This window comes from Setaria italica, chromosome VII (genome assembly GCF_000263155.2).
Source record: "Setaria italica strain Yugu1 chromosome VII, Setaria_italica_v2.0, whole genome shotgun sequence".
Taxonomy (NCBI): domain Eukaryota; kingdom Viridiplantae; phylum Streptophyta; class Magnoliopsida; order Poales; family Poaceae; genus Setaria; species Setaria italica.
Window position 1 is genome coordinate 18,434,399 of NC_028456.1, and position 24,157 is coordinate 18,458,555.

The 24,157-nt window shown below is 44.4% G+C and overlaps 5 protein-coding genes across 6 annotated transcripts in view; 3 read left to right on the top strand and 2 right to left on the bottom strand.

Annotated features, from left to right (window-relative positions):
- Nucleotides 1–7,214: 7,214 nt before the first annotated feature.
- Nucleotides 7,215–12,801, top strand: LOC101758029 (glycine--tRNA ligase, mitochondrial 1). The gene is made up of 9 exons (XM_004975406.3): nucleotides 7,215–7,583; nucleotides 9,226–9,608; nucleotides 9,692–9,809; nucleotides 10,130–10,324; nucleotides 10,433–10,657; nucleotides 11,086–11,145; nucleotides 11,304–11,384; nucleotides 11,460–11,865; nucleotides 12,269–12,801. Exons 1-9 carry the CDS (start codon nucleotides 7,245–7,247, stop codon nucleotides 12,514–12,516), a joined length of 2,055 nt encoding a protein of 684 aa, XP_004975463.1. The 5' UTR covers nucleotides 7,215–7,244; the 3' UTR covers nucleotides 12,517–12,801.
- Nucleotides 12,802–13,007: 206 nt separating this feature from the next.
- On the top strand, nucleotides 13,008–16,708 carry LOC101758440 (cytochrome b-c1 complex subunit Rieske, mitochondrial). Its single transcript, XM_004975407.3, has 2 exons — nucleotides 13,008–13,313; nucleotides 15,732–16,708. The coding sequence occupies exons 1-2, from the start codon at nucleotides 13,139–13,141 to the stop codon at nucleotides 16,373–16,375; spliced, it is 819 nt and encodes a 272-aa protein (XP_004975464.1). The 5' UTR covers nucleotides 13,008–13,138; the 3' UTR covers nucleotides 16,376–16,708.
- A 2,426-nt stretch (nucleotides 16,709–19,134) lies between these two features.
- Nucleotides 19,135–21,773, top strand: LOC101758851 (probable glucuronosyltransferase Os04g0398600). The gene is made up of 4 exons (XM_004975408.4): nucleotides 19,135–19,459; nucleotides 20,239–20,627; nucleotides 20,731–20,972; nucleotides 21,059–21,773. Exons 1-4 carry the CDS (start codon nucleotides 19,318–19,320, stop codon nucleotides 21,570–21,572), a joined length of 1,287 nt encoding a protein of 428 aa, XP_004975465.1. The 5' UTR covers nucleotides 19,135–19,317; the 3' UTR covers nucleotides 21,573–21,773.
- Nucleotides 21,774–21,908: 135 nt separating this feature from the next.
- On the bottom strand, nucleotides 21,909–23,054 carry LOC101759252 (pollen-specific protein C13). The gene is made up of 2 exons (XM_004975409.4): nucleotides 22,556–23,054; nucleotides 21,909–22,406 (listed from the first exon to the last, which is right to left on the bottom strand). Exons 1-2 carry the CDS (start codon nucleotides 22,713–22,715, stop codon nucleotides 22,075–22,077), a joined length of 492 nt encoding a protein of 163 aa, XP_004975466.1. The 5' UTR covers nucleotides 22,716–23,054; the 3' UTR covers nucleotides 21,909–22,074.
- A 389-nt stretch (nucleotides 23,055–23,443) lies between these two features.
- LOC101759659 (WASH complex subunit 5) overlaps nucleotides 23,444–24,157 on the bottom strand; it is a 15,734-nt gene continuing 15,020 nt past the window's right edge. For both annotated transcript variants that reach the window (XM_004975410.4, XM_022828666.1), the window contains one exon: nucleotides 23,444–23,594. The gene's annotated coding sequence lies outside the window, so the exon portion shown is untranslated. The remainder of the gene's footprint in view (nucleotides 23,595–24,157) is intronic.

Genomic DNA, 24,157 nt, shown 5'->3' on the forward strand with positions numbered 1-24,157 from the left:
GTCTCTGCAACCTTTGCTGCATGTGCGATACTACGGAACCTACCTCTAGCTACACGTACGCAGTGCAACCTCTCTCTCTCTCTCTCTCTCTCTCTCTCTCTCTCTCTCTCTCTCTCTCTCTCTCTCTCTCGCGTAGGCTGGGGGGTACACGCACGTACGACTACTGCGGCAACGAACGTGGCCAAGTGTATGCGTATGCATCAGTGGAAGTGGGGGGGAGTGGGGCTGAAGCGTGCTGCGCCTGCTCTGGTCGTTCGTGCATGGGCCGCGATTCCTCGACGCATGCATGCCGTGTGGGCCCGGATGGGCCAACCGGCTCGCTGGCTGCCTGGCTGGGCCCCCCCGGCGGGGGCGGGGGGCGGGAGCGCATGCAGATGCAGGCCCTGCGTCGAGAGCGCACTGGTCCCTCTCCCTTCCGTGAGGGCCCCGGGAGGCACGTGACCGCTTGTGCTCTTCACGCGCCTGCGGTCGGAGGTAACGGAAAAAATGGAAGGGGAATGTCATGTCAGCTGTAAATAGTTTCACCGGCAATTTTTTAATTTCTTTGTTCGGGGAATGCGTCCGCACGGACGCTCGTCACCAAAAATATCTGGCGCGAGTTCCACAAACATCTTCTCTCCTCCCTCCTTATCCTTTCTCTCTCACAGTCCTTCCTTATCCTTTCATCATGGGAAAAATCACCCACACCACTCACTCTCTCTCTGCCCGCAGTTCATGCGGGCACGGGCACAGGCACGAGGAAGAGGCGGCGACGGCGGGACGGAGCGGCAGAGGCGGAGGCGGGGCGGAGGGTGGCGGGCGAGGGCTGGGCGACAGCGGGGGGAGGGCCGGGCGGAGGTAGAGTGGGCGGCGGGGTGGAGGGAGGCCGGCGGCGAGGCGGAGGTGGAGTGCAGGGCGGTGGTGGCGCTGGTGGAGTGCGGGGCGGAGTGCAGAGGGGCTCGGGCGGAGGGGCTGACGGAGGCGGGCGGCAGCGGGGGCCAAGGGCGAGCCATGCCGGCCGCCGCCATCCTCCTCCTCCTCCACCGTTTCCTAACATCGGATCCTATTGTGCAGCGCTCCTCCTGCCACGGGTTGTTGCATGTTGCAAGCGTATGTTTCAAGTATTTCAGAAGAATGTTGCAAGTGTTTCATGTGGATATTGTGGCGGTGTTTTTTCCTCATCATCAACAGATGGCTAATAAATTTTTTTTCAACATGTTTTTTGATGTTACAAACGGTAATTTTTTATGTTGCACTTTTTATGACGTTATTTTTTGACGTTGTTTCCTAACGTTAATTAGATGTAACCATCGACATTTTATTGGGAAGAGAATAAGACATACTTCGTGTGACCACAAATATAAGTCCATCTAGATTTGTTCCAAATCAAACACTTCTAACTTAGATCGTCGGAATAAAAAATTAAAATAGATTTACAATATAACATTGACATCAGCTTACCTTTTATGTAAACGATTTTTTATTAGAACATTCTTATTTATATGCAACTCTTTTCATTTAAGATAATATATTTTATATGTATTGCTAATGAAAGTTTTAAAAAGTTTGAACCTAGAACTACACGAACTTTATGCATGGTTATGATTGGAGGAATATTAAGGATCAGTTTGGGAGGTCTTTTGATCCCAAAACAGCTCTGGCTTCTCTGGCCTCCTAAGAGTTGAAGGAGTCACGAGGTTTAATAAGTTCCACCTAAAGCAGAGAGAATGTCGATGAAACAACAAAATTTAATAACCATATATATATATATATATATATATATATATATATATATATATATTTGGAATATACACCCGGAATATATAGCACTACTATACGAAGAATAATAATGTGTCCGTTCCATGTTTTATTTTGGGAGTCTTCATTCATCCATGTATACCCCTACGGCCCTATCCTTAATCTTAGACACCTATCCTACTATACGTGCGTAGATTCGCTCGACGGCGATAGGGTACACTGAATGATAAGTGAGAGGCGTATCATGCGTAGAGAGATTCAAGGAGATATGGCCGGCCGGACGCGTCAATTCCACGTACGCGTCAATTCAAGAAGTGGCGCCCGATTCACGGCGACGTGGAGGCAGGGTCACCAGCAAGCAAGCGCATTTGACCGCCGGCTGCCCGGCATCGCGACCTTTTTTTGGCACTTGTACCAGGTTAGGTTAGGCAAGGCAATCACTCTCACCTATTCATCGATGATCGATCACTCCTAGTATACACTCTTTCTTTTATACTCTAGTATACACTTTGATGCATGCATGGGCATGGCATGCAGTGGTGGTGGTGGTGGTGGTCCATGCTCTCGCCCGCTTCTAGCTTCAAAGCTTTCGGCTCCGATCCATCAGGCAGGCCCCTCATGAGTGAGTCAGTCAGCAGCTAGCAGCTAGCCGGCGGACAGGACATGCGGCAGAGACGACAGCGCATTTCTTCTCGGCGTAGACCTCTCCATTGCATAGCGTCGCCTGTGGCCACGTCCCCATCATCATCTATCAGTCTCCATCGATCAGCCCTCTTTGCGTAGATCTGTTCAAACTTCTACGCTAGCTTCCGGCCGCCGCCCGGCTTTGATTCCGGCCGCCGCCCGCCTTTGATTCCGGCGCCGCCTCTTTGCGTAGCTCTGTTCACACCGGCGTGGCCTGGCCGGTCGGCGCGGTGCAGCATTGCGTGCGCCGCCTGTCAGCCGCCGCACGCAGCTAGCGCGCGACTGCTTCCTTCCTGGCCCGCGCCGGCGTGGCGTGTCGTCGTCGTCCGCGTGCGCGGATGCTCTGCCAGTCAACCTGTCTGCCACACAGACACAGTGGCCATTAGGAGCAGTAATAGAAGCACGTGCAAAATTAAAACGATGCCACAGCTAGCACCTACTACAGTGCAGAGATAGTCGGGTATGTAGGATGCAGCTGATCGAGCTCAAGAAGTCGTCAGGAAGAAAACAAGACACTGATGTGCTTTCCAAAAAGGAAAACTAGACACTGTGTACGTTCTACGCTAACTACTATAAAAACGTATGGTTTCCATCTCCCACATGCATACCAGCTAAATTTGAACCCAATACTAATCACAAACAGAGTAGTTCATCGAAATTTGTCCTAAGTTAACTTCTTTCATTTAACTCTAACTAGAAATATGTTACATCTTATTATTGGTTATTTTTTACCTTCCTTCTATGATTGCACTTCTAATCATATTTTATCATTGGATGGTTTTCAGTTTTGGGAAGAAAAATATACGTGCTTCTGTTAACGATCAAGTCGACGTCAAGATCATAAAACTCACTGCACAGAAAGAAAAGAGAAGAGAAAAAAGGGAGAAGGACAAAGAATTTGTTTTGAGGGAGCACAAAGTAGTGATCATGAGGATATATAATGGAACAGACATCTCCTTCAGGGGTTATGCCAAACATTTACTAAAATAATCCCTTTTGACATTCTCTCTGGCTAACCTTTTATATCCACTTACTCCCCATTACTAATTTGAGCTTCTTGCCAAAACTTAATCCGAATATTCTATATATGATCCTCTAATTAATTAATGATTACTTTCTTCACATAATTCACCAGCCAATTAAGCATCGATATAGATGTTCGTGCTGTCTTTGTGCTTCCTTTATTCTGTCCTACAATCTGAGGACCCAACACTCTTTTTATTTTGTACTGCAACTAAACATAACTTCCTTTTGCTGGAATACATTGATATAGATTAGAGTCCCTGATATAGATTAGAGTAAATATTTGTATTGCTAATTATTCTTCAAATGTTAGGTGCCTGCTCTTCGAAAATTGGGCACCTATAGTGAATTCGTCAATCCCAAGATCCACGAGATTTATATGGTGTAGGGGATCCATGCATACATTTCATATGAGTGAGTCATTACCATGTTTTGCAAAAGAAAAAAAAGCTAGTAGAGTATATATACTCCTTCCATTCAGAAATGATAGGCGTATTTGAAATGGGGAAAAAGTCTTCCATAGTAGAATTTAACTCTTAATTTATCTTATAATATAATATTAATTGCTAAAGACTCAATATCGTCTCAAAAGAACTTTGAGTATTAATATATTGATGCAAATTTTATATATACTAAATGTGCTTATAATTTAGCTAATTATCAGTCAAAAGTTTGTAACATTTGACTTTTCTCTGATCAAGATACTTCTATCATTTCGAAACGGAGGGAGAATAAACTATCATTAGAACTAGAACACATATTCAAAAAAGCAAAATTATTAAGCTCAAAATTAACTATTCACTACTGGGGAAAGGGTCTTTCGTCCAGTACCTTAGTACCGGTTGCAATTGGGCCCGGTACTAATGTGAGCTAGCATGGTAGAATTTGAATGCATCCAGTGATAAAAAAAGGCAGCAATAGTCTCTCTCTCAGGAGGTATAATCTGATCAGCTTGCTGATTCAACACATTCTCGTTTCAAGCTAAGAGACTTGCACTTCATGAGCTAGATAGCGCCAAGTAGGTGAAGGAATAATATTGCCACTTACACTTTTCAAACAGCAATAATTCTACCGAAGTGCATGCATGCACCCAAAGTAGTGCAGAAATAGATGGATGTGCAAGAATGTTTCCAGGTTCATTCCTCCCCCCGGAACTAGTTCCACATCAACAAACCTTTTCGAAAAGTTCGTTCCTTTAATTGGCATGAGAGCTCCCTTTTGGGATTATTCTTGCCCAATTGATCATGCTTTGTTCTAGCTTATGCAACGTGTTGTTCTTATTGCTAGCTATGCACATTTAGCTTTTCTTTTTGTTCTTTTTCTTGTTTTTTAAAAAAATGAATAGTGGACTCATTGCCATGCTGGATTAAGTTTTTTTTTGTCAGTTCTTTTAGCAAAAGGAAGCGCCCTAAGCTAGCTTGAGTTCCTCTTAAACCTAGTGCATTGTAATTTGCAAGGATTAATACTTTCCGGCGGTCGGTCACTGTACTTTGTAATACAGAAAGAGCCGCTAGAGGAATCCAATTGTTCGGGGCTCTAGTGGCATTTTTGAACAGAATAGCGAAAGAAGTGCTGCAAAATATCTTGAGGTTGTAGGCTAAAAAAAAAATCAGTGCCTAATTTTGGAGAAATTATTCTGTGCCTTGGTAATTTTTTCCCTCGTTTAATTTGCTTCGGGGTGAAATGCCGGCAAGAATAATCAATCAAGTTAGCCAGGTGCTGGTTCCGCGATGCCATATGTCTCACTACTAGCAGTGTGATTGAACTCCTTTTCCACACATATTTCCAGGCAACCATCCCATCACACATCTCCCTCAACTTTCTAGGGGCCTGGTCTGGACGCATAGAGGTGGGAGCAACAGGGCAAATTTTAAAAGGATTCCGGGACTACTACTGCAAGCCCAAAGCGAGGAGCTGGGAAAAGGAGGAGAGCCAGAGCCTCAAGAATCTTTGGCTTCTGTTGCATGGAATTTAGCTTTATCAGTTCGGCGCCGGCCGATTGGATGCAAACCCTACTCAGCTGATAGGAGCGACAACACCATCACATGCAGCGCACGCAGCCTAATCATCATCATCAGCTCGTCGTTTGTCGTATTAGTTGACATGCACATGCACGTCTCTTAGTATGGTTAGAATCTATTCTGTACGATGGTTTTCTAGCCATGTGTCACTCTCCTCTCCCTCATCTTTCCCCCCTTTCCCTCGTCTTTTCCGTAAAAAATAAACTCATGATATAGCTAGGTTCGGCCGCAATGATCGATATTCCTTCCCTGAATATATTGCATGCATGCACGTATCGAGATTGATTAGCAGACTTGCCTTCCATCACGGTCCAAACTAAAGGAAAATGTTTATCTTTGGTGATGGATGCAATGCAAGTGAAATGATCTGGTCAAGCCCTCGCCATCATAATTTTTTCTTTTTTTGCAAACTGGTTGGTAGGAGAGCTGCCGCTATATTAAAAATGAGTGTATTGTATTTTTAGAAAATAAAACACAATATACAGAAACCGACACTCAATACATACATGCACACCACCACATACACGCACATGCTCAACATATGGTTTATACTGCAAAATCATCTTCCCACATGTATAAATGTTCTCTGTTTGCTAAAATGCTTTTAAGAAGCCTAAATCAACCTATTCCTATGCTAAAATTGCAAAACCACATATGCATTTAGGGATCAAATTAATAAAGATGCACTTTTAGTTCATTTCGTATAAACGGGAATGCTCATTCACACACGTGCTAGACCTGAACAAAAAAGCCCAGACACTCGTTTAGGGCTAAGCGTGGCGCTGATTTTTTTAAGCCTGAAAAAAATCGGTCCACTGCCCGAATAATAAAATGAATTATATTTACAATGAAAATTAATGGTGGCCTGGTCTGACCCCGAGCCTAGCTCGAAATGGGCCCAATTTCATTAGCCTAATAGGGTTAATGGGCGAGCTTAGTAGAGATTTTAGGCCTGAAATGCTTTTTGCCAGCCTGGCCTGTCGTTTGCTCAGGTCTACATACAACCAGGGGGGACTTTTTATGTATATCCCCAAGCGAGTTAATGACATGTGGGGTGTTGTCCTACATTTCATTGACACAGGCTAGTGGTATAAATAAAAGGTGCACCTCAAATGGTAGTACAGATGATAATACACCTATAAAAAAGTACACTATCAATAGTGTGGTTTATTTTGTGCAATTGAATGGAAATACAAAGTATTTTTAAGTGGTGCAAATTCTTAAAAAATGTCGTTTATTTTGTGGAATTGAGTGGAAATACAAGTATATTTACATAATTATAAGGTATCAGTTGGCACTGCAGTGTTTCTAGTTTCTTCAGAATGAAAATGAATTATTTGAACTAATGCTGGACGCATCAAAATTCCACCAAAATCCTTCACATCACAGGCAGATGCAGCGAAAAGCCTAGCGGCAGTCATGTTTAGTATGGGCCTTAAATAGATAGCCCACTCACCGTACCTGTAGTTCTTAATGGGCTATTTTAAAAGTCGGCTTTCTTCTGGTTCTGGATCTTCCAAGTTCCAACTCTTGTAATGGGCCGTAACTTCGGCCTACTTATCAATGGGTCTGTTCGGCCTTGCTTATCCATCTGCCTCTCCAGCGGAAGCACTCGAAAATATCTTCCACACCGTGGGCCCCGCCATACGGACCCATGACCATTATTCTCCCTCCCCGAAGTGTCTGCGGGCCAGCGCCCGTGGACAGGCAGCCACGGCCACCGACTAGTGGGCCCCACACGTCAGTCCCACCACTCTCTCACCCGCGGCGCCCCATCTGATGCTCCTGCTCCGCCGCGTCTCCTTCCTCCTGCCGTCGCCCTCCTTCCCTCGCGCGCCGCTCGCAAAACCTCTCCCGCTCCTCCTCCTCCTCCTCCACCCGCCCAGAACCCCAGCCCCGACAGCGCGCCCGCTCGCTTCCATGGCTGCGCCGGCCGCGCCGGCGGGTGGGACGGCGGCGATGAGTCGGGACGCGTTCCGCGCGGCGGTGACCAACACGCTGGAGCGGCGCCTCTTCTTCGTGCCCTCCTTCAAGATCTACGGCGGCGTCGCGGGGCTCTACGACTACGGCCCCCCCGGGTGCGCCGTCAAGGCCAACGTCCTCGCCTTCTGGCGACAGGTACTGTACTACTGCCCCGCAGATGGATACCTAGCTTAGCTAGCTCCCCCGCTACTTCAGTACGAATTGGAGGCAGAGGTGGCACATTGTCCCCGTTTTCATTCTGAATTTAGGCAAAAGCAGATGAGAGGGGAGCCACTGGGTGCTGAATTTTTATCCTAGTTACTCTGGTCTCACCAAGAAAGGTTGTCTGGCCCTTCGTTTGCAAATAGTAATGCTTATTATAGTGTAGCTCCGTTGATGTGCCGTGTTGGAGTTTCACGTCAACATGTCAGTGTGCTGTCGTGTGGTATGAGCTGATTGCTGAAATTGGTTGCCTACCTTTTGGTGAAAGGGAAATGTGTTTACTGGATGCTCTGGCTTAACCTATGCTTCTTCCCTAAAATTGTAAACCATAGAAATTACTCTAGTTTTGGTAGGTTTGCAGATTAGGATAATTAATTTGGTTTCCTGGACTGTAGAAGATCAGGGAGCAGTTCCCAGTTTCATTGTGGCAAGGATCACAAAGAGAGAGTTTTCAAGGCTTAACTTGAATGCACAGACTTTTGAAACTATGCTCTGCAAATAATAGGTCATAATGGCGATAAATAAAAGGAATCTAGCGTATGTGTTAATGTTTGTGGGACTGGTTGCCATCAGTTGGTACTGAGAAGTGTACTAGTCAGATGCATGTCATGTGAATTGTCGCAAACAGTTATAGAAAATCATCCAAGGCTACAAGTTAAAGACATTGCTTTCCTTTTCTTATCTTCAACAGACACTATACAGCAACTAGCATCAGGATGCTCTCAATTCATACTACTATGTTAGGCAGGTGAATTATTGGTGCAGCTAAGGAATGCGTTATTAAATATTTAGGAGTAATTTTTACATTTGATAAAACTATCACAAAACTGCAGATTTATGGCTATGTAGTTATGTATCATAAAACTAATTATTTAGCATCATTAGTATCACAAAACTACAGATTTATAGAATATGTGTGCCTGGGTGGCTATTACTATAAGTGCTTAAATCCTGTAAAGGAAATATGTAGTTTTGTGAGACTACTGATGCTAAATCTGTTGTTTTGAGCTGAATTAGATGAATAAATATGTAGTTTTATGTTATGTTTGATGCTAGATCTGTAGTTCTGTGATGTGGTGGCATAAATCTGTAGTTTCTAAAATGCATCTTATATTGCGAAATTTACTCAATGTTTAAATACCAGCCATATTTAGGGGAAAGGGTCTTAGAGTCACAACTTTCCAATTTGATGTATGGATGGTCAGAATGCTATAGATGCACCTGAACTCGGAATTTTTATACCAGCATTGTTATAAAAATGCTTCCATCATCACCTTTGTTGTAATAGGAAAAGTGAATATGTATTACATAAATCTTGACATGTGTTGAAGTGTGCTTCATTTAAATATTTAGACTAATATATATTGGGGCATATCAGGTGAAGACTACACTAAGTTTTGAAAACATTAAAAACTGCTGCAAGGAGTGTTTGATTTGGTTCAAAGTTAGGTTTCTTTCACTTGATATGCCCCAGTGCCCACATGTATTGATTATATATCTTCAGTACTTATAACTTTTCCGAACGTAGTATTCTCATATTGATCATTACTTACTCTTTATTGCATACCTTTTTCAGCATTTTGTATTAGAGGAAGGGATGCTTGAGGTAGACTGTCCATGTGTGACACCTGAAGTTGTCTTGAAAGCCTCTGGCCATGTGGATAAATTTACAGACCTAATGGTTAAAGATGAAAAGACAGGCAACTGCTACCGTGCAGATCATTTGCTCAAGGACTTCTGTAAGGATAAGCTTGAGAAGGACCACACATTGTCCCCAGAGCAGACAGAAGAATACAACAAAATTCTTGCTATCTTGGATGATCTCTCTGCAGAGCAATTGGGTTCTAAGATCAGGGAGTATGGGATTGTTGCTCCTGACACCAAGAACCCATTATCAGATCCCTACCCCTTCAATCTCATGTTTCAGACTTCCATTGGACCGTCAGGTTTGAGTTCAGGGTGAGACAATGACATCATAATATATTCCACATTTCCATTATATTCGGTCGAGTTTGAACTTACCTGCCTCATTGGTTTTGCAGTTATATGAGGCCAGAGACAGCACAGGGTATCTTTGTCAACTTCAAAGACTTGTACTACTACAATGGGAACAAGCTACCCTTTGCTGCAGCCCAAATTGGCCAGGCCTTCAGGAATGAGGCATGACTTTGCTAACCTTAAGTTCATTACCTGCACTAGTATTTAGGTCCTCTTCTTATTAGTATATACTATTTAGGTCCTGTTCTTATTAACATATTTGCTATCTAAAATGTGATGTTGCAAGTGAAAGGTTTTCATTGCTTCTATCATTCATGTTAGGTACACTTAAAGTCATCAACTATTTATGGTATCCAGATTTAGCATAAGAATATTATTCGTAAACTTACCTTTGAGGTAAACTGGACTTAAGAGTGTGCATAGTTGTGACTTTAGGGCCCTACCAAAATACTGTGTGTAATGAAACAAACTTATTTCATTAGATATCTCCCCGTCAAGGCCTTCTGAGAGTCCGTGAGTTTACGTTAGCGGAAATCGAGCACTTTGTGGACCCAGAGGACAAATCCCACCCAAAGTTTGGTGATGTATCTGATCTAGAGTTCTTGATGTTTCCGAGAGAGGATCAAATGGCAGGAAGGTCAGCCAAAAGACTTAAGATTGGAAATGCTGTATCTGAGGTAATGTTCAGATACTTCCCTGTTACATGTTACGGCAATATGTTATTACTTGTTTTGTTCTCTTGATGAGTTATGTTGTCTAAAAGTAATTTATGCTACAACTTCTAGGGAACTGTAAACAATGAGACCCTTGGCTACTTTATCGGAAGGGTCTACCTTTTCTTGACACAACTTGGGATTGACAAAGACCGTCTACGCTTCCGACAGCATCTGCCAAATGAAATGGCTCACTATGCTGCTGATTGTTGGGATGCAGAGATTGAATGCTCTTATGGATGGATTGAGTGTGTTGGAATTGCTGATAGGTCTGCCTATGACTTGCGTGCTCACTCGGTATGTATCAGAATCATCACCAAATGCATGCACTATTGGAAATGATTATTTATTATGCACCGGTACTTTTTTACTTGATTTATATAACTATAAAAAAGCTTTACTATCATCAAGCTAAAGAGTGAGGAGCAGTGCATTTCTTTTTCTTTAAAAAAGAAATAACCTTTTTTATAGTCCATCTGCCAGTTTTTATGGTCAAATAGCTACTGTTATGAAGTATCAGTTTTTTTTTGTTTTACTATTTCTCTATCAAAGAGTTACAGATAATAATTGAGTGTGATTGAATACTGACTTTATTTACCCCATTGTTTTGTCCCACACCAAAATAAATAAATAAATTGCTGGTGTTGATGCATGCCATTTTGAAGTTTTCTTTTGCTCATAACATTACAATAGAGCTACACCTTTCTAATATCAGTATTGGACAGGATAAAAGCGGTGAGAAACTTGAAGCACATGAAAAGTTTGCAGAACCCAGAGAAGTGGAGGTACGGTTTGCCTTTTCTTTTATTGTACAGAAATGCTTCCAGTCATTATTTTTTCTCTAAAAATGTTTAAGTCATTATCCTAGCTGTTAAGCTGTAAGGTTTTGGCTTTTTTAAATTAATTGCATTGCTAATAATAAGTTTCATTTTGCTACACTCAGAAGTTAGTTATAACCCCATCAAAGAAGGAGCTTGGCCTTGCATTCAAAGGGAATCAAAGGATGGTTCTTGAAGCTTTAGAAGTAAGTTTTCCTTACACGTTGGTCTGTTATACCATGTTGCTGTTACGTGTCTTCATGCACTTTCTCTTCGTTCAGGCCATGGGCGAGACTGAAGCGTTAGATATGAAAGCTGCGTTGGAGTCCAATGGGGAGGTTGAGTTCAAGGTGTGCACCCTTGGAAAGGATGTTACCATAAAGAAAAGCATGGTTTCAATTAACATCGAGAAGAAAAAAGAACACCAAAGGAAATTTACTCCTTCCGTCATTGAACCATCCTTTGGGATTGGGCGCATTATATACTGCCTTTTTGAGCACTGCTTCTACCAAAGGCCTGGCAAGACAGAGGATGAGCAGTTAAACGTATTTGGTTTTCCCCCTCTTGTTGCCCCAATAAAATGCACTGTCTTTCCATTGGTCAAGCTTGAGAAATTTGAGGTTGTTGCCAAGAAAATTTCGAAGGCCTTGACAGCTGCAGGGATTTCACATATTATCGACATGACAGGTACATAACCAGATAAGTGGACTTGTGCTTATTTTCGATCAGCGGTTGTATCTGAGTTTTACTTTTGATATTTTTAAATTCACTTTGCAACTTGGTACTTTTAAAGATGAGATAGAAAAGATGTAGCCTTCCATGTGTTTGTCGATCTTTTGTTAAACTGTTAGCGTCTCTTAGAGATTTCGATTTCCATATGGTATGCTTTGGGAGTTGGGACTCGTGCCTGCTTTTCCTCAATTTTTTTGATTGAATGAGATAAAGCACAGAATTTGTTCCATGAGACATGTTATTGTGGCAGGATCCAGTACTGCACCTTAGGATCTAAAGTTTCAGATGTTCATTTACTGTTCTCTCTCATGTGCCTCTTAACTAGTTTTCCGTCTCAGCCGTAGATGCTTTGTTGCAGGTAACACAATAGGAAAACGCTACGCAAGGACGGACGAGATTGGTGTTCCCCTGGCGATCACGGTTGACAACACCACGAGCGTGACGGTGCGCGACCGGGACAGCAAGGACCAGATCCGCGTGGAGGTGGATGAGGTGGCCTCGGTGGTGAAGGAGGTGACGGACGGGCAGAGCACCTGGGCCGACATCATGTGGAGGTACCCGGCACACACCGCCTCGGCCGTCGATGATGAAGAAGCCGAACCCTGAACACAGCCAAAGCCATATCCAACGATCGTTGGCCTTGATAGCATTACCTGCTTAACAGAAACGGAATGCGTGGTCGTGTAAGCCTACGGTAGCATTGATTCCTGCAAATTTCCAGAGATCGTTTCCTTGTCAATTGTGGTGTTGGACCGTAGATTCTGCTGCTTCGTTCATCTATTTCACCCTTACGAACTGCAATGTTTGATGAAGAGAATCCTTTGCTTGTTAGATTGGAATGTACAGTATTCTTTTTTTTTTATATAAAAAAAGCACAGTACATGTTCATCACGAGAGCACATCAGAATTATGAATTTCAGTCACTACGTCTGGAGGTATGAGCCCACCTGTCATTGTTGCAGTCCCTTTATGAAAGCAGGCTAGCAGAAATACAATTTTAGAGGAAACTAGCAGAGATACCCAGGCCCACGTAAGAAACTGGGCCGCAGAAATCGGGCCATCGTAACCCACAACCCCCAATATTTTTCTCCGCCTCTCGTTTCTTCCATTTCTTTCTCTCTCCAGTCTCTCTCTCCCACCGTGCGTCCAGGCGACCGAGCGGGGCGAACCCTAGCCGAGATTAGATTGGCGGCGAGCGCCACCACCGGCGGAGGAGGACGACGACACGATGCTGAGGGTTGCGGGGAGGAGGCTCTCGTCTTCCCTCTCCTGGCGCCCCGCCGCGGCCGCGGCCAGGGGCCCACTCGCCGGCGCTGGCGCCCCCGGCGGGGACGACGACTCCGCCCGCGCCCGGAGCCAGCCGCGGTTCTCCGTCGAGTCCCCCTTCTTCGCCGCCGCCAGGGGTAAGCGCGCGCGTCCCTCCTCCGCATGCTTCCCGTCTTCCCGTGTAGATTCGGCTCGGATTCGGATCGGGATCGGGTTCCAGAGGATCCGTTGATCTGCGATGCGTGGCTTGGTACTTTGCCGCGTGATGGCTGATTAAGGTCCTTGATGATGGCGTGGTTCTGCTTAACGAAGCATTCCCGTTTGTATCGTTAGGGCTCCATGCTTGGTTTCTTGTTGTGCCATAGCTTACTACTTGTAGTTCTTACCTGGATCAGTCCTGTCAGTGGTCTACGTTCATAGCAAACAGCTGCTATCTGTGACATTTTGCCTTTCCGTTTGATAAATTTGTGCTCAACTTGTTTGGACGATTTGTTTTCCTGTCAGGGACCATTTCTGCTCTCTCTAGAAGCATGAAGTATGTTCCTGGTTTTTATATCTTTTTATGTTGTTTGGATCACCATTTCTCCAAGTTACTGAGCATTGTTTGAACATAGATAATTGAACATCTCTGCTGTAAACACATAATTTTACATGACATTGGGGATGAACTGTGTTTCTAGGATAGCAATGTTGTGAATCAGATTAATGGGAGCATAGAAGAGAGCAGAAGGGGCATTTTCTAGATATATGTCAATGCTTTTTTAATCCTTAATTGCTTATTGGCTAGGGCAGCTAGTATTTCCTTGCTGAAAGAAAAAGGCCTGGGTACTTTATTCATGCTATTTTAGTCTACTTCTGTTCATCAGATGTCTTCTATTAGTGCTGTATGGCACTCATCTATTACCAATTGTTTAGTGTCATGTTGCCTCTAGTTATTTACTAATTTAATTCTGGGTGACTATAAACTAGAACAAGTTTGTATGTTTCTATTGTTTACCTGTTGGCAAGGACCATGATAGTGACCACTGACATGTCGATTATGCTTGGTAGTACAAGCATATATATATATTATGACCTTGTTAGCCTAATGTCTGCATATGTGCTGATTGTTACTCTGACAAGTGTTGCTATGGATGAAAGCTCCATTAATAAAACACAAGGATTCTTCTGCGTTATATTCTTGTAGACCCTCAAGATCTGGAGGATACTTTGATCTGCAAAATAAGGATACCCATCAGATGGCCGGTTTAGGTTCTTACAATTGCCCTAGTTTGATCTGAAAGCCTTTATATTTATATCTTTGTGGTTGCTACATGGTCTCTGAACACTCTAATGGACATATGTTTGTTTTCCTTCATCTTCTGTACATATGGCTCTCACATGCATTTTTTTGATCTTCTGTATATAAGTTTGTATTTTATATCCACTTCTATAGATTTTCTATTTCCACAAGAAGTTAGAACTAAACGTAGTTAAAACAATTATGCTAGTTAAATGGCCCATTGAGCAAACTAATGGTCTCTGAAGAACTAGTTTTCAGAACTTTGACAGTCAATTAGAAGATATCCGTGGATCAATGATCTCTGCAAATGTTGTAAAGAAATCCTTATCAGTTCAGTTGTAAAAAAAGTGGCATTAGGTGAGTTCTTTAGAAGCTTGCTGGTGCTAACCCTTGGTGTGTGCACCTTCAGATTTTATCTGTATGCCTCAATTTCTATTTGAATAATTTGTATCTTACCTAGCCTGAATGATTAGTGTTGCTATCCAGAGACTGTCTTCACTGTTGCATAAAGTATATTCCCTTGATTTTGGCATGTTGATATGTTGTTTTGCAAATTGATGATGAGTTTTGTTACTATCATGATGATGCTGATAGTACTCATGGAAAATTGGTGAAACATGTTGATATCCTGTTACATTTGATTTGAACATACAATTATGGACCTATTCATGGAAAAAAGAACTCTTCTCAGAACTTCTGAAGTAACATGTCTATTTTACTATATTTCTTCATGTTTCTTTAACCAGTTTTACTGCTTGGATGGCTTCCATTGTTTTGTAATGTTCTAGAGACCTAATATAGACTAAGACTAATCTGTCATGTCACCTTTGGTGATTTACTTCTGTCAATGTGCTGCAAAACTACAATTTAGTTTATAGGTTTCTTCCGTACCTGTTGGCAATGGCCAAAACAGTGGCCACTGATTACTGGCTAAAGAAATAGCTAATTATGCTTTGCTTTTTTTAAAAAAATATTCTTCATGTTTTCTGTTTGTCTGAAACCTGCGTATCATATGCCAGTTATTACTAAGATCTAAAATTACACTGAGCAAAATGAACACTGAGGCAACAGTGGTTCCTTCATGTTACAACTCCATGGGTCGCTTATTTTATTTAACAAGGGTTAGTTCCATGAAATGCCTCCTAGGATGATCTTGTTCCTATTGTTGCCAACATTGGTTTATCCTTTGCTTGTGTTGGATGTTGAATTCCCCACTATAATTTGCGATTTGTTCTGAAGATGGCTATGTAACTTTTGTTAACATGTCCTGCAGGTTTCTCAACTGAAACACTTGTCCCAAGGAACCAAGATGCTGGCCTGGCTGACCTCCCAGCAACTGTGGCTGCTGTGAAGAACCCTAACCCAAAGGTGGTTTATGATGAGTACAACCATGAAAGATATCCTCCTGGAGATCCCAGCAAGCGTGCCTTTGCTTACTTTGTCTTGAGTGGTGGGAGGTTCATTTACGCGTCACTGCTGCGTCTCCTCATATTGAAGTTTGTCCTGAGCATGTCAGCAAGTAAGGATGTGCTTGCCCTCGCTTCACTTGAGGTGGACCTCTCCAGCATCGAACCAGGCACCACAGTGACTGTGAAGTGGCGTGGGAAGCCAGTCTTCATCAGGCGTCGGACTGAGGATGACATCAAGCTGGCCAACAGTGTGGACGTCGCGTCACTGCGTGACCCACAGCAGGACGCGGAGCGTGTGAAGAACCCTGAGTGGCTGGTGGTCATCGGCGTCTGCACCCACCTCGGCTGCATCCCGCTTCCGAACGCTGGAGACTTTGGCGGCTGGTTCTGCCCATGCCATGGCTCCCACTACGACATCTCTGGGAGGATCCGCAAGGGTCCTGCACCCTTCAACCTGGAGGTGCCCACCTACAGTTTCTTGGAGGAGAACAAGCTGCTCATAGGCTGAGAGCACAGAAAGTACCCGACTATTTTATCTACCTTCATCCACAGAGGTGAATCCCTGCTGTGCTGTTACTGTTATATTGTTTCTTCTTTCTTGGTTTGGCTAAAATTTTTGTTTCACGAGGGTCATTGCCATGCCATGATGGTAGACTTTTAATCTCCCAAAGTGATTTTTTCAAGTACAAAATAATTTGCCACCGTTCTACTGAAATGTAAGTTGGAAGTCAGTCTGGAACTTCAATTTTCCGTGGTACTGTAGGAAGGGTAGTGAAAGCGATTGCGTCTTTCTGGTACATTCTCATGTTATGAATAAGCATTCTCACTGTTAATTTTGCCATTTGTTTATCTGAAGCTACTCATTCAACTGGTGATGGTTTTCTTTCAAAAAAAAAAAAGAGAACTGGTGATGGTTTTGGTCTTTTGGATGTGGGGTCAAAATTGCCGAGGCCGTTGTGGATTGACTGGTGTTCTGCCACTGGCAGTGATAAGGCTGCGTTCCTGGGGCCTACCTGACAGTGGCTGAGAGCACAGAAAGAGACATGGCAGTTGTGGCCAGTTGTCATCACGGACACGGCAGCAAGAGACCATGACAGGACGACTGCGCACAGCCAAATGGCCCAATGTTCGGATGGTGCCTGCAAGAGACGGGTCCAATCTCCAAACGCTTGCTCGGTCTCACACGGTGTGATCAAATGGCTTACCTGCAACCGAGTAAATTTTTGCAAGGAAAAAATATCATCACTCTCTTCTGTAGTACAAAACGTTTCGAAAAAACATGAAAAATTACATTTAGTTTGCACGCTTTTCGATCACCTAGTTAAGCTTTGGCATGAACTCGAGGCGACTAGCACGTTAGCTGAACTCAAATCAAGTCCCGATCGTGCTTAGAAGCCCGCAAACATTGCTGATCTCGAGTTCTTTTAGCAGCCATTCCTCCACCGTGCTTAGAAGGCAAAAAAAATTCTAGGGATCCGGAGGAGGGTACACAAGTATCGTGGCAAAGTAGGATTACCTATCGTGATAACCAAGAAACTGGGTACAAGGTACTCAAGCAAGCGGCACATGGAAAAGGTACGATGAACTCGTCAAGTGTCAGCCACAGCGTCCAGCTCAACGGTCCAAGGGGAAGGCGTCAACGGTAGCGTCAAGGACATGCCGAACCCCGGGTCCTGGTAAACAAGCAGCATCCCGTTGGTGATTGCGAATGGCTCACGGATTAATGCAAAATCCTACTAGATGAGTAAAAATAAAAGTGCCATTTCCTCCTTTCAAAATATAATGCGATTTTATCTCCAATCATCCAAAAACTTTAGCTTCTTGGCAAAATATAGTCTAATTATAAGTATTTCTAGTGTATAAAACTACGATTAGCTATAAATGAATGTTTTGTATGAAATACAGGTCTTTTTTTAACGGAGGGAACATATATAAGCGTAGCATTTTGAATGATAGTATATAGGGCTGATTTTGACGCTCATGTACATACATTTACTACTAATAATATTTATAGAAAGAAAGCTGGGCCACACCGTCTCAGCCGTGGATATTTACTGATCCATTTGAATATTTGATATGATTTTTCTTTGTTTTATTTTGAAACCACCGATGACATGATAAGTGGACTTCCTCAACTGTTCCTTTTTTTTATTTAAAGGTATCTGGTACCCATTCCTATGTTTTACATATAAACAGTAATAAACAGTAATGCTATTTGCCTTTCACCGACTTTTTCCCCCTCACACATGTTGCCTTCCTTTCCAATTCTGGCTAGCTCCACCACCCCTCCTCCATCTCTAGTGAGATTGAGCTTCTATGATGGCTTAGGGCTCATAAATTGGAATTCTTTCCAATTCTGACTAGATCCACCACGCTTCCTCCATCTCTAGTGAGATTGAGCTTCTACGACAGCTTAGGGCTTATAAATTGGAATTTGGGAGTGAAGGGGTATTTTGAGACTTGAAAGGAGGGTCGGAGATGAAGGTGACTAGCGGTGGAGGATGGTGACCGGGGTGGCAAAAAGGGTGGCTAGTGCAGAGGGTTGGGATGAGGTCAACTCAAATTTGATGAATCAGCATGCCAATAGGGAGTTTCATAGGATTTTATGGCACGAATCATTGAGGATGATGGGAGGAGGACAAAGGGAGGGTGAAAATATGTGGCTCGCACGGTGATGGTGTGAGGAGGAAAAGGGCTGAAAGAGGGAAGGAGATCCACCCAATTCAATTTTGATGAAGATGTTATGGTCTAAATTTTGAATGTGGGTGTGAGAGGCGGTAAAAATATGAAGTGTGGTACGACCGGAGCTAGCCGTTGCAAATTTTAAATTGCAGTGTTAGGGCAGTAAAATAAAATTTAGCCCGTATCTCCTGCTAAAGTAATGAATTTTAATCAGATCCTAAAGTTTATACAAATGGCATTAAAAATAAAATCATGCTTAAGCCTTTAAATGAAAATTGGCCTGATAAAGCTGGTAATCCGTTTTACCGGCCTTAGGGGGTCCCTGAAGTTCTTTTTAAGCTACTATAGTACAAGCTGGTAACAGGGCTTAAAAACATTCTTAAGTAGCCATTAGTAGTTATTAAAACTGTGGAAAGAGGATTACAGGTTCATTAGACGCCAAAACAAATAGTGATCATTATACAGTGGTTAACGCTACCTCAACTTACTCCTAAACTAGGACTAGGACTAGGACCATGAAAGAAGTGTTTCCTAAACCAGGATTCGTAGAAAGGGCTTCCCTTTGATTACTGGGGACTAGTTGTTGTTGGAGTCTGGACCCATTCTCTCTCCTCTCCTCTCCATTTGTCCTAACAAAATCTCTCCTTTTGCTTTAGCTCCCCAATCTCTCTTCTTCCTCTTTATACCGAATTCCCAAATCCAATCCCCTCGTCAAGCTCTCCCCTTTTGCCTCGAGAGGTCGAGACCGGAGCGGGCGTTCCCTCCGGGATGGGATCAAGAACGGGGTGGCTCCCCGTGGCCCTCCTGCTGCTAGCCGCCTCCGCCCTCGCGCCGCGGGTCGCGGCAGCCGCTGGCGGCGGCGGCGGCGAGGCTGAGCACGCCGTTCAGCAGCACAGCGAGCGCATCTCAGGTCCCCCAACTTCTCCCCCCCTTTTTCCTCGCAACTTTGCCTATCCAAAGTTGATTTCTGGTATGATTTAGGAGCTAGTTTTTTTTTTCTCCCCCCTTTTGCGCGTTGCTGCTCCCTTGGAGTCCGAAGCCTTGCGTAGCTGTTTATTGTCGGCCGATGATTCCTTCCGCGTGGAGTTGGAGATTGAATAGTTGATTTCAGAATATTGTTAGTTGCTCCTGTTGCTTAACGTATTTGGGGGGCTAATAAATCTGTAGAAGTTCAGCCGAATTTCCTTTCCCTTTTTGCGCCTTTTGTGTTGGACTTCTGTGTTCTGTGATAACCAAGTTTAAGTTTTCAGGTTCAATTTCGATCCTTTTTCTTGTTAGGTTGTGAATGATTTTAGTTGTTAGCGGTAGGGTTGATTTTGGGTGCTCTCCTTCCCCATTTCCACAAATTTCTTGCGCTTCTTAGTTCCTTGTTAGGTTGATCCCTAGCCTCTCTCGAAGCAAGAGAAAAGGAGCTTCTTTTATGCAGCTTTATATACGTATTTGGGTTCAGTTTGCTAATTGCTGAAATGGTTAGGAATCAATGAGGAGCCCAACTCAAGACATGAATGGATTCAAATATAAAAAGGGCTATTTCATCCCAGTAGAGTATACTCAACATGATATTGTGCTTTGAGACCAATTTTGGATAGAAATATCTGCATTCTTGTTTTTCTGTTGCACTTGATTTGCATCATATGTTATGTGAGTTGCTTGCATGTTTGTACTGACATGGCAACTATGAAACTGTAGGGAGTGCTGGTGATGTGTTAGAAGATAATCCTGTGGGGAGGTTGAAGGTCTTCATTTATGACTTGCCGAGGAAGTACAACAAGAAGATGGTTACCAAGGATCCACGGTGTCTTAATCACATGTTTGCTGCAGAAATTTTTATGCATCGTTTCTTGCTCTCAAGTGCTGTGCGGACTCTAAATCCCAAAGAGGCCGATTGGTTCTATACGCCAGTTTATACTACTTGTGATTTAACTAATGCTGGACTGCCCTTGCCATTTAAGTCACCACGGGTGATGAGGAGTGCAATCCAATATATTTCAAACAAATGGCCCTTTTGGAACAGAACTGATGGAGCAGATCACTTCTTTGTTGTTCCGCATGATTTTGCAGCATGCTTCCACTATCAGGTGAGTTCCGATGTTCATCATGGTAATCATTGTGTGTAAATTTGCCTTATAATGCCATAACTACCATTTTTCTCATGAGTTGTAATTGTTTCAACATTTGCAGGAAGAAAAGGCTATTGAGCGTGGAATTCTTCCATTGCTGCGACGTGCTACTTTGGTCCAAACTTTTGGACAGGAGAATCATGTCTGTCTGAAAGAGGGCTCTATCATTATTCCTCCCTATGCTCCTCCGCAGAAAATGCAAGCTCACTTAATTTCCCCCGACACTCCGCGCTCAATCTTTGTTTACTTCCGGGGACTTTTCTATGACACCGGGAACGACCCTGAGGGTGGATACTATGCAAGGTAGCAATCACTTTGAAGTTTTAACATGTTTGAATCCTGTGTTAATGTTTGACCCGTTTATTCACTTCCGTAATATTGTTGTGCAGAGGTGCACGAGCTTCGCTGTGGGAGAACTTCAAGAGCAACCCTCTATTTGACATTTCAACAGATCACCCTGCCACTTACTATGAAGACATGCAGCGTGCTGTCTTCTGCCTGTGTCCATTGGGCTGGGCACCATGGAGCCCTAGGTTGGTTGAGGCCGTGGTCTTTGGCTGCATTCCAGTCATCATAGCTGATGATATTGTGCTACCATTTGCGGATGCAATCCCATGGGAGGAAATTGGTGTCTTTGTTGAGGAGAAGGATGTCCCTAAACTAGACACAATCCTCACATCAATGCCAATCGATGACATTTTAAGAAAGCAAAGGTTACTTGCAAATCCATCAATGAAGCAGGCCATGTTGTTTCCGCAGCCAGCCCAACCAAGGGATGCATTCCACCAGATCTTGAACGGTCTTGCTCGCAAGCTGCCACACCCTGAGGGAACATACTTACAACCTGGCGATCAGCGTCTCAACTGGACTGCTGGACCTGTGGGGGATCTGAAGCCATGGTAGCGAAGAGATATCTTCTTCTCAGATAAGCTTTGGATGGAAACCCCATAGGATTAGTCTATACTTCGTGAAATGTGATGTAATCATGTAATCGACATGCTGTGCTTTAGGTGCAAAATACACCTTGGCCTTGTCTAGTCCTTATGAATGTCATGTAACTTATTATCTTTTGATAGAAATGAAATGGTGCTTATCTTGCTATCAGAACCGCATGTCAGATTGGTTATTTATGTTGATTAAGTTTTTGCTACAGTGCATTTCTGTCTGTTGCAGCAGTTGTATGTTAAAGACTGAAGAATGGGTGGTAAGAACAAGAATGCAGCACTCAAAATCTGGGCAAGTCACAGAACTGTAAGTAACATTAGATAGACAGCACAGTTACATTTTTCCTCTTCCTTTTCTCCATATATTGTTAATCATTCACTTTGTACTTTGCTGACACATCCATGCTACAGGCAACCGATTTGCAGTTTGTGCAGCTTGTCCGGTGATGTTACCGTACTCTTTACTCATCCTGGTCATCCAAGAGGTATTCCTTGAGCACCGCGCCGCAGACGGGCAGCGGCACGTCCTTGAAGTAGCCGAGCGGGTTGGGGAAGCGCATGTCGTCGCTGATGCCGGCGTCCTTGGCGAGCAGGACGCTGGCGCGGTCGCTGTGCGCTGGGACCTCGGCGCAGTCCTTGCGGGGGCTCTCGATGAGGATGACCTCGCAGATGTCCTCCTCGTGGCCGCCCTTGAGCTTGATCGTGTAGAAGCCGGACTCGTCGGTCACGCCGTCGATGGCGCGCTCGACGGCACCGGTGCCGAAGTGCTTGCACTCCAGCCTGACCTTGGCGCCTGCGATCAAGAAGAACAAGAGCCCAGGTCAGCCAATGCTGATATGACTTCTGAAAAATGCAGAATCAGGTGATCGTTGCAAGGATTATTCAGGGAAATGTGTTTTGTGTCTCCCTCCACTGCTGAAGTGAGGAATGGCATGTTGTTACCCTTGATGTACTCGGTGACGTTGGTCTGGAACCCGGCGCGGCAGGTGTCGCAGTAGACGCGGCCCTGGATGACGAAGTCGGGAGCATTGGTGGCGACGGCGACCACGCCGTAGAAGAGGACGGCGACGGTGACCGCCGGAAGGATGCGGAGCGAGGCCATGGCCGCCGGTCGCCGGATGAATGTGTTCCCCTCCCCTGTGAATGCTGGGAAAAGGATGGAACCTTATTTGGTGGGAAGGGTAAGAGGAGGGTAGTGAAACTAGCCTGGTTTTTGCAATGGAGGTTGTGGTGTCCTTATATAACCTGGGAGCATGGACGGTTTGTCTGGCTGCCCGTGGAAGCAGGAACTGCCTGCAGCAGATGTTCTTGTTATGACCGGGTTTTGTGTAGCTGGAAGGCAAAATATGGTGAAAGTTCTGGCGAGTTTGGTTGCGTTTCTGTGGTCCACAGAAGTCGAACAGCTTCTAACGAGGCGTCAAACATCTCCCATCGAGCAATACCACTCGCGCTCATGTTCCCACAAAATATGAATGAACTTGTCTTTTCAAAAAATAAAAAAGTGAATAATCTGATCTTTTTGAGAAACAAATGTGAATGGGCTTTTGATGAAATGTCTGAGAGGGCCCTAAGGGGCTAACTAGCTGCGGAGCAAAGGATTCGTGTGCACGATCTTCTTTCTAGCAGCACGGTACCCAAGCATTTCTGGATCCATCATCAACCGTATCATTGCGTCCTCCATCAACTGTCGAATTAGATACTGATTACAAACAAAAACACGAGCATTGAGCAAATGCGTTGTGCAGCATCAGGAGCAGTGCCGGTTCTATACAGCACTTTGATGCAGATGCTTAGGCATCAACGAGAAAAAACTAGGAAAACAACACTTCCTGGATCGAGTATTAGGCACGACTCTCCTTTCCAGCTTATTGATCTTTATTCCCATAATGGAGAACATTGGTTGCTGTCAATGTTACAGGACTCGTATACATGAAAAGAAAAGGAGGAAAAATATATATCGAAGAAAATTGAACTTTGAGAGACAATGTAGAACGGGACGGTCCCGTTCCAGTTTTTCGGGATGGGATGATCCCATTTCTTGTTTGGTTGAATGGGATGGGATGATCCCATTTTTTGTTTGGTTGGAGAGATCGCTATAGACGGGACGAGCACCGTTTTCTTCTCCTGTTAACACCGTTCGTGGGACCCACCTGTCATACTAACAGGTATTTTCTTCCTCCACCGGCCGGCCGCGGTGGAGCTCGCGCCCGCCGGCCGCCGGCCGCACCCCGCCGCCGGCCCCCCCCGCTAACCGCCGGGCGGCCCCCCGCGCCGGCGGGCGCGCCCGCTCGCCACCGGGCGGGGCCCCGCGCCCTCGCGCTTAGCCGCCCTCTCGCCCGCTCGCCCCCATGACTCTGGACACACCGTGACGCGCGTGAAGTGGGATGGCTCGCGTTCTGCAGGAAATCAATAGCGACACGACGTATCTGTACGTGTAGGCTACCCATAAATCCTCAACGAACGCATGATCATGCAAGAGCTGCCTCTCCTCGCGCTTGTCACGCACTCTCACTTTCACACGTATCTAATAACACACTTCACACG